The sequence below is a fragment of the Triticum aestivum genome, chromosome 6D, assembly GCF_018294505.1.
Source record: "Triticum aestivum cultivar Chinese Spring chromosome 6D, IWGSC CS RefSeq v2.1, whole genome shotgun sequence".
Lineage (NCBI taxonomy): Eukaryota > Viridiplantae > Streptophyta > Magnoliopsida > Poales > Poaceae > Triticum > Triticum aestivum.
The window spans coordinates 128802870-128812204 of NC_057811.1; the positions used below are offsets into that span (position 1 = coordinate 128802870).

The 9335-nt window shown below is 51.7% G+C and overlaps 1 protein-coding gene and 1 pseudogene across 1 annotated transcript; one reads left to right on the top strand and one right to left on the bottom strand.

Moving 5' to 3' along the window:
- The first annotated feature begins 796 nt into the window (after positions 1–796).
- On the top strand, positions 797–3112 carry LOC123144067 (uncharacterized; annotated as a pseudogene).
- On the bottom strand, positions 3030–7500 carry LOC123144069 (heptahelical transmembrane protein ADIPOR2). The gene is made up of 4 exons (XM_044563088.1): positions 6949–7500; positions 6743–6832; positions 5850–5895; positions 3030–3883 (listed from the first exon to the last, which is right to left on the bottom strand). The coding sequence occupies exons 1-4, from the start codon at positions 7233–7235 to the stop codon at positions 3215–3217; spliced, it is 1092 nt and encodes a 363-aa protein (XP_044419023.1). The 5' UTR covers positions 7236–7500; the 3' UTR covers positions 3030–3214.
- Between the last annotated feature and the right edge of the window lie 1835 nt (positions 7501–9335).

Consider the following 9335-nt stretch of genomic DNA (forward strand, 5'->3'; position numbering starts at 1 on the left):
GTTTTTGGGTTTTTTCGACGTTTTGGTTTTCCCCCGGTCTTCCTTAGCTTTTCGATCAAAAAAATTTGGGGAAAAAAATTGCGAGAAAAAAAACGCGTTTTCTTTTTTTTCCGCGAAAGTCATGGTTCGCGAGAGGCACGGTTGTGCTTTAGCGAGAGTCACAGCCGTGCCTTTCGGAAACGAAAAAAACACGTTTTCTGTTTTTTTTTTCGCGAGAGTGACGGTTTTGGTTCCGCGAGAGGCACGGTTGTGCTTTCGTGAGAGTCACAGCCGTGCCTCTAGGAAAGGGAAAAACAAAACGCGTTTTCTGTTTTTTTTTCTTTCACGAGACTCACGGTTTTGCTTCCGCGAGAGGCACGGTTGTGCTTTCGCGAGAGTCGCGGCCGTGTCTCTCAGAAAGGGAAAAAATACGCGTTTTTTGTTTTTCTTTTCTTTCGCGAGAGTCACGGTTGTATTTTCGCGAGAGTCACGGCCGTGCCTCTCGGAAACGAAAAAAACGTGTTTTCTGTTTTTTCCTTCCACGAGAGTCACGGTTTTGCTTCCATGAGATGCACGGTTGTGATTTCGCGAGAGGCACGGGCGTGCCTCTTTTGAAAAGGGAAAAAACGTGCTTCCGGTTCGGTTGAAAAAAAGTTCGTCAAAATCTATCAACATGGGATCTAGTTTTAAAGATGTCGACACGAGAAATTTAATGATGAAAACGGTTCAAGATTTGGACGCACGGTTTAAAAGATAAAACATTTTGAATAAACGAATCTAGGAAAAAAAGAAAACTCACAGGTTGCGACGAGTGGCGCTCGCGATCTGGGAAAGTGGATTGTTCTTTACGACGAATACTCTTAATTAATTAGTGATTTCGCGGATTCCGTCATCATCCAAAAGATAGAACTGTGATCTCCAAGGAGGCCTCGCCTTGGTCGTCAAAATCGGCAGCTGGGCCGCCGTGGCCATGGACGGGCACGACGGCAGTCTCCTTGCCTGCCACGAAACCTCACACCATATATTTCCGAGCCTGCACCATTTCCGGTTCAAACTGTGCTGGCCTCGATGTCTGACACCGCGGACTACCGACTACTCGGCCCGCCGGAGGCTCGTCATGCCGCGATGATCACGGCGGCGGCGCGGACCGACGAGGCGTCCTCTGGCCCGAAAGATTGCAGCGTGAAGAGGGAGAGTGACGCGCTGGGGCCAGCGGGGAAGACGCGCACGAAGAAACGGTCGCCGACGTTCCCTTCCTCGGGGGACCCCTGCCTTGACTTCTTCTTCCGCGTGTTGCCCGCGACGCCGGCCGCCACCGTGGCCAGGCTCCTCGCTGCCGCGTGGGCCGCCGACCCGTCCACCGCGCTCCGCCTGGTCGCCAACCTCCGCGGCGTGCGGGGCTCCGGCAAGTCCGACCGCGAGAGCTTCTACGCCGCCGCGCTCTGGCTCCACGCTCGCGCGCACCGCCGCCTTCGGCTACCTCAAGGATCTCCCCGAGCTGCTCCACCGGATCGTGCGCGGCGGCCTCTCCAACAAAGCAGAAAGGAGGACGGCTCTCCTTGCCACCGGCCGCCGCGGCCCCTTTGGCCTCGGGCGCTACCGCGACTCACTCGGGCGCACCCGCAACTTCCGCAAGCGCAGGCCACGCCCCAAGGTGGACCGTGCTGCGCGCGTCGGCACGGCGGCGGAGCGCCTCGCGGCAAAGCTGCGCCACGACCGGGAGCTCTCGGCTGCGGCGGCGGTGTCGCGCCGGAGCAAGAGGGTGGATACCGCTGCGACGGCGATTCGGCGTTACCGACGCGACCCCACGTACCGGCTCCTGCACGACCACACGGCCAATCTGTTTGCCAGCCTCCTCGTGGAGGACATGCGCAAGCTCGCCAACGGCGACGTCCGGGAACTCTCACTCGCGGCGAAGTGGTGCCCGTCACTAGGCTCGTCGTACGACCGCTCCACTCTCCTCTGCGAGGCCGTAGCGCGACGCCTCTTCCCCAGAGGCTCGTCGCCGGAGCTGACCGATGATCTCCCGGACGAGCATTATGCTTATCGCGCGCGCGAGCGCCTCCGTAGGACGGTGCTCGTGCCGCTCCGCCGCGCGCTACAGCTCCCCGAGGTCTTCATGTCGGCGCGCCTGGGAGTCCGTTGTGTACACGCGCGTGGCCTCCGTCGCCATGAAGAACTACCAGGCCGTCTTCCTCAAGCACGACGCCGAGCGCTTCAACTCTTACCTTGCCGACGTCAAGTCGGGCAAGAAGCGGATCGCTGCGGGCGCGCTGCTCCCTCACCAGATCATCGAGTCCCTCGGCGAGGACGGCGACGGTGCCGGCACCGGCGTGGCCGACATGCAGTGGCGGCGCATGGTCGACGATATGCGCGCCCTCGGCAAGCTCACCAACTGCATGGCCGTGTGCGACGTGTCCGGCAGCATGTCCGGCCTGCCCATGGACGTCTGCGTGGCGCTCGGCCTCCTCGTGTCCGAGCTCACGGGTACCCCGTGGCGCGGCCGCGTGATCACCTTCAGCGAGCGCCCGGAGATCCACTTGATCACCGGCGACACCCTCTCGGAGAAGGTGGACTTCATGCGCGCCATGGAGTGGGGCATGAACACAAACTTCCAGGCGGTGTTCGACAAGATCCTCGAGGTGGCCGTGGGCGGCGGCCTGCCGCCGGAGAAGATGGTGCGGCGGGTGTTCGTGTTCAGCGACATGGAGTTCGACCAGGCGTCGGCTCATCCGTGGGAGACAGACTACGATGGTGAGGAAGTTCTCGGAAGCCGGCTACGGGTCGGCCGTGCCAGAGATAGTGTTCTGGAACCTGGCGTACTCCAAGGCCGTGCCGGTGATGTCCGGCCAGAAAGGGGTGGCGCTGGTCAGCGGCTTCTCCAAGAACTTGCTCAAGCTGTTCCTCGACGGCGGCGGCATCGTCACCCCGAGGACCATCATGGAGAAGGTCATCGTCGGCCCGGAGTACGACAAGCTCACCGTGTTCGACTGAAGAAGACAGCGGCAAAACAAAAACTTCCATATGTATGAAGTTGTATGCACTAAAAAGCGGCGCAATCTCATCAACTGTATATTGCATTTGCATACTGCATGTCAAATCACAAGTTCACACGCTGCCACTAAATTAAGCACATTGCTACTACTAGCTCACTACTAATACATTCGAATCGTCCAATGATTCTCGAATGACACCAGTCACAATTTCTTGTTCCAAGTTCCAACAAGCCGCCTGCCTACGACGCCGTGCCGCCGCACGAGACGGCCGCCTTCTCCCGCCAGTCGAGAAGCACGGCGACGGCGACGTAGTGCGTGATGGCACCGACGAGCACGAAGACGTGGAAGATCTGGTGGCTGTGGCCGACGACGTCGAAGACGCCGGGGCGCCACTTCTCCGGCACGCGGCTGACGTAGAACCAGGCGCCGACAGCGTAGGCGAGCCCCATGGCCACCTCCAGCCCGAGCGCCAGGTAGCAGGCGGCGTGGCCCCAGTTGACCCAGAGCGCGTGCACCGCCGGGATGACGCCGGACATCCCCATGGCGAGGAACAGCGTGGCGCGGAGGCGGCGGTACCGCGGCGAGGAGCACGACGGCGAGAGCAGCACGGCCACGACGAGCGCGCCGAGGACGGTGATGGCGGAGAGGTAGGCGACGCGCGCTGGCGGGTGGCAGAGGAACGCGTAGTACACGGGCGGGACGAAGGAGGCGACGATCATGATGGAGATGCCGGCGTAGTCCAGCTGCCAGAAGACGACGGTGGCGCGGCGCGAGTGGCACGCGAGGAGGTGCGCCGTCGCGCTGATGGCCAGGCACGCCATGGCGCCCACGAGGAACACCATCCGCGGCCACCGCGGCACGCCGTGCCCGCCCAGGACCGTCGCCGCCGCGTCATGGCCCGGTAGGCCCTGCACGCAAACACCAACGCCACTGTTAGCGCGCTCTAATCATGTGCCAAAGCGATAACTGCAAACATAACAGTGAACAAAAATCTCTGTTTGGCATGTAAAACTATCGCATCTCGGCGAGAGAATATTTCGAGTAGTGCTTGCGCGGTAAATCTCAGTTTGACAGATTCGTCGCCGTACGCAGAAATCAACGATAAGATGACTGGAAAGATTTTGCCACTTGGTCTTGTCTGCTCAACAGAACCAATTTGGGTTCAAACCGAAGAAGTAGCTGAAAGCGACACTGCTTCTAGCAGGTGAGCAAATGTGAAAATGTTGCAAAAGAATCGTCTACTTCTTCTCTTGCATGCAAAGTGAATGTGAAAGAGGAAGCGAGATTTTGTGCAAACACAGAGAGGCAGCGTGTTTGTTCTGAACAAGACGACTACACGTGATGTTACGTTGCAGCAGAAGGTGAACTAGATTCGAAGTGCACAGCTACACATGGCTCCTTGGTTTTGGTCGGTTGGTCAGGTTGCCGTCGACCAGGACAGGGATCAGGAAAGGACGCACCACTCACGAGTTGTCCTTAGCACAGAAGAACCTATCGGAAGATGGAGCCGATCCTATCATTAATCTAGTAGTACCTCTACCTCCTACATTCATATTTTTCAATGTCATTTACATCTTCTCTCCTTATTTGTATCATCCACATGAATTATACAAATTATTCGTCAGTGCTATTTCAGAACACTTAAATGGAAGCGCAATTTAGTCAATTTCCTCTGGTAAATTCCTCAACCTTTGAGTTTTCATAAACTCTCTATACTATGATTGGTCAAGAGAAATGGCGGCACACACTTCTTTGGTTCTGATTAAGTCCACATTTCATGATTCAGGGTTGGTTAGAGATAAGTGGAAGGATATGTAGGACACGATCTTTTGCCCGTTTTCAAAATAAAATGAATAAAATAAAATATGTAGGACATGATCTTGCGGGCTCATCACTAACCACCACCCACACATGGGGTAGAGACCCATGCGACAGTGATCATAACAGCATTGTTGTTACAGAAGAGGATCTCAAGTCAACCCTATCGGATGGAAGGACGTTACGGCCATTATCCCTAATGAATTTTCAGTGTGAGGCCATTTTACTTCAAAGTAATTTCTAGGATTCTATTCTTATTTTTTCACCTCTATGACTTGTTTATTTTCTATTAATGAAAAACCGTATACAATTCCAAGAGGAAATTTCCATTGGGTCCATTCTTATGGGATTTATTTTGTTTTTGTTTAAGTGACAATTATGAAATTCATCTAATATCTTTTCGCAATATTGCAGGCTTTGTGCATTTTTCATGTGATGCAACCGGATAACTTTTACAAGATATTCCTATGTTTTTCCTATGATACAGTCAGACATGCTCTTGTTTTTAAGATTTACTATGGCATCTCAAGTCTACGTTTTCTTTTCTAATTACCACGCTTTTATAATCTTGTATGTAAACCAAAGAAACCCATCAGGTCAAAACACGTCTTGTATTCAGACAAACATGATTCAGAGTTATTTAGAGGGAACTGATTTGACCTATTGTTCGCATCTGTGCATAGTTGCTTGAACATTTGTAGTGCATCCTCTATACTATAGTGTAAGGACATGGATCAAAGGATGATCATGTGGGCAGCTCACATACACAGCTGTCCATGCATGTCTCTTTCTGCGTGGTGGGGATCTACATGATCACATTATTACATGGTACTCACTCGGTGCAGTTATATTTAAATCATTGGTGGCACTACACTACTGCTAACTGAATAATTATAGTCACCTTGATAGAACTCGTCTGAATTAATTAATCATGCTATCTAGCACCATCTGTCCCAGAATCTTGGGGACTATAGTTATGAGAGAAAAATATGCAGCGCTGGAAAATTATCCGGAAACAAGATAAGATACTACGTATCTCTTAGATGCGTTTCTTACCGATTGATCGCTCTTCCACGACGAATTAGCTGATCCCACCACGAACCTGCGAGAGAAATGAACGGCACGTAACTAAAAGGCCTTTCTCTTTCATAAACAAAGTAGTAGCAGTAGTGCAGTACTAGGTTGCCATGGCACCTTGCTGGAAAAGGAACATCAATCAATCAAACTATCAAAGACAAAGAGAAAGGATCGTTTCAGACTTGGAACCCCTAACAAATCTGTAATTTGCGCCAACCGACCAAAGCCAGCATTGCATTTGCAAAGTGCTCCGGCATGACGATAAGACGTGTGAGGCGGATAATGCACGGAGGCTACCGCGGGCCATGTCCGTGTGCGCGAACCTCGTTCGTTTGGTGTGGCTCTCACGCATGCACTTGCTGCTTAGGGCAGTGTGTTCTTGTCGCATCTCACATGGGCAGCATCTAGCATAATCTTGCATTAGAATTAAAGTGTACTCGCAGCCAGTTGGAGACTTGGAGCTTAATATCAGTAGCTGGCAATGCAGAAAGAGTCGGTAGTGAACGAACGTGTGATTGCGCACGCGCGTGCGTTCGGTTGATGGAACGAGCGCGCACACGTTGGGCGTGAGCGGGGGTTGTGTGTGACGTGCGCGCTCTCCGAACATACTACCAACTGCCCGCGAAACAAATTCGAGGTTTCCCACATGTGACGTGCGAGCTGCGGTGGTGAGTTAATTCGCATTTTGTTGGAAGACCGTTTCAAGTTTCAAAGCCGGGAGCGCCCGCTAATCACGCAGAAGGGAGTGGGAATCAGAGGCAATCAAATCATTATTGAAGTTTGAACAAACGTAAACAATCATTTTCTTATTCCGGAGGACAGAGAGAAAAGGAAAGTCAAGTCGTGTGTTCTGTAGTGTAGGTAGTACGTACCTCATGATCCCCGGCGCGGCGTCGTGGGCGGCCTCCGGGCCGCCTCCGGCGACGGCGAGCGCCAGGAACAGCAGGAACCCGCCCAAATGCCTGCGGAAATCACACGGTGCCATGTCAAATCAATGGATTGGCCGATCGATTTGATCAGTTCGCGCGGAGCATGTGGATGAATCGGGGGGATGGATTGGAGGGGGGCGCGCACGCACGTCCAGACGTTGAGCGTCTCGTTGTGCCAGGAGAAGGCGCTGAGGAGGGCGTCGCGGATGGGCCACTCCACGCGGTAGTGGCCGCGGATGTACTCGTTGTCCTTGAGGTACTCGGGGAGCTCCTCGTAGCCCACCAGCCGCGGCGGGGCCCTGCTGCGCCGGCCGCCCGCCATCGCCGCCGCGGACGCCGCCTCCACGCCGCCCACCGACGGCGCCATGGCTACCTTCTTCCTGCTGCCCCGCCTCGCCACCGCCTCCCCCGCGGTCGCCGTCGACCGCGCTCCCATGCGATGGGCCCGGTGCCTCTCTCTCTCTCTCTCCGGCTCTGTGCGCGCGCGGCTGCGTCGGGGTTGTCTGTGTCTGGTCCGCGGTTCGTGCGGGGGAGCCCGGGAGGTGGTGGTGTTATAGGCGGACTATAGGGAGGCTATAGGGGGATGGGAGGAGACGAGGCCGCCTGGCGAATCTTGGCGGGGAGCGCGCGGCGCGGGGGTGGTGTGGTGCGGTGATGTTGCTGGTGGGTGTAGGCACGGGCGAGCCACCCACATGGATTTCCTCCGTCGCACACGCTTGTCAAGCTAACAGAGGTTACCGGGGGCTTTTGGGCGCAGCCACTCGCCTAATGACCGTCAGATTTAAAGGGGAGAAGAAAAGGGATATTTATATGCCACCTGTGCGTGTCTCGCTGGCATGTGGGCCCTGGCGGTTTTTATATTAAGAAATGGCATTTTTATATTAAGAGATGGCATTTTATTATTAAGAGATGGCATTTTTATCCCAAGGAATGGCCGTTTTTAATATTTTTTAGCTTGTGTAGTTCATACAACTTTTTTAATCATACTCATTTGCATATTTTACAAAATTAAAGAGTTGGAATCTTTGTTTTGATGAAATGGTCAAAAGAGTTTGATTTCATCAATGGAAAGCGAAGATGCTTGTTGTTACGAGAGAGTAAGTGAGAGCATAATAATATTTCTAAAAACCTTGTGTGCTTGACACATTGTTGATTTGAAATAATATAAATTTGGGAGATTTACATTTCCCCCCCTAAATTTGTCCCGACCTCATCTTTACCCCTAAATAAAAACAGTGCTCAACTTTACCCCTCTTCCGTTAAGTGCGCTTATAGAAATACCCTTCCGTACATTTTCCGTCCAGTCAAAGGCCTTTGACCGTTAAGTGCGCGTATAGAAAAATCTAACGGTCAAAGGCCTTTGACTGGACGGAAAATGTACGGAAGGGCATTCCTATAAGCGCACCTAATGGAAGAGGGGCAAAGTTGAGCACTGTTTTTATTTAGGGGTAAAGATGAGGTCGGGACAAAGTTAGGGGGGGAATGGAATTGGCCCCTCTTGACACGAATTAGGACTTCATTGAAAATAGTTTTTCCATGAAGTGCTTGGGCTAGGTAGCCTTGATATTAGGCATATTTATCTACGGAGATAGAATTGCTTAATAGGCTAAGCCAAGAATACATATTGACATGATGCTAAAACAGTTTAGCATAAGAACGCCAAGGAGTGATTCTTGCCGAAGTCACATGGAAAGAGTTTTTGCAAGACTCAGTGTTCCAAAACACTGATGAGTAAAGTACATGATGGAGATTCCACACACTCATGTGTTTGGATTAATCATGTATTCCATGGTATGTAAAACAACCAGATATATCCAATACTCCCAAGTTGTTGCGAGTATAGATACCAAAGTGATCAAGGTATTGATCATGGACAACAGTGAAAAATGTCATTGAGTACTAAAGTAGCACTGACAACATGCTTTCTCGCAAGCAGAGATTATGAATTGTAAGTAATTGCATCGATACAGTCTTCATCAATGCTCCATGCGATTTTTGATTTAAGTTAAGGGTTTTGTGTAACACATGTATGGTGGCACAATAGTTGGAAATTGTTTCAAACAGGTTACTGTGGCGAATCCTATAACAAAGACTAAGTATGCTGATGCTTTAGAAGCGACAAAGAAGATGTTGAATCATACAGTTCGTTCATGAACTTAGTATGGTTCCAAAATGGCTTTGTTCAATGGAACACTATTGTAGATAGTTGCTCCATAGCTTAGTTTGAGGAATCAAGGTTCGATCAGTGATTCACATATATACAAGGCCAAGTCCACACAAAATATGAATTTTGTGAAAGCGTGAAAACGCGAGGATATGCAAAGATACACACGGCCCTGAAGTTGTCAGATCTGTTGGACAAAGACTATACCACAAGCGAAGCATATTTTACACCGGTATGCCATAGGTGTAAAGTGCATTAGCATTTACTAGATTATTGAATCTAGTGCAAGTGGGAGTCTGTAGGAGATATGCCCTAGAGGAAATCATAAATGCTATTATTTATCTCCCTATTCATAATTGTGTTTTATGTTCC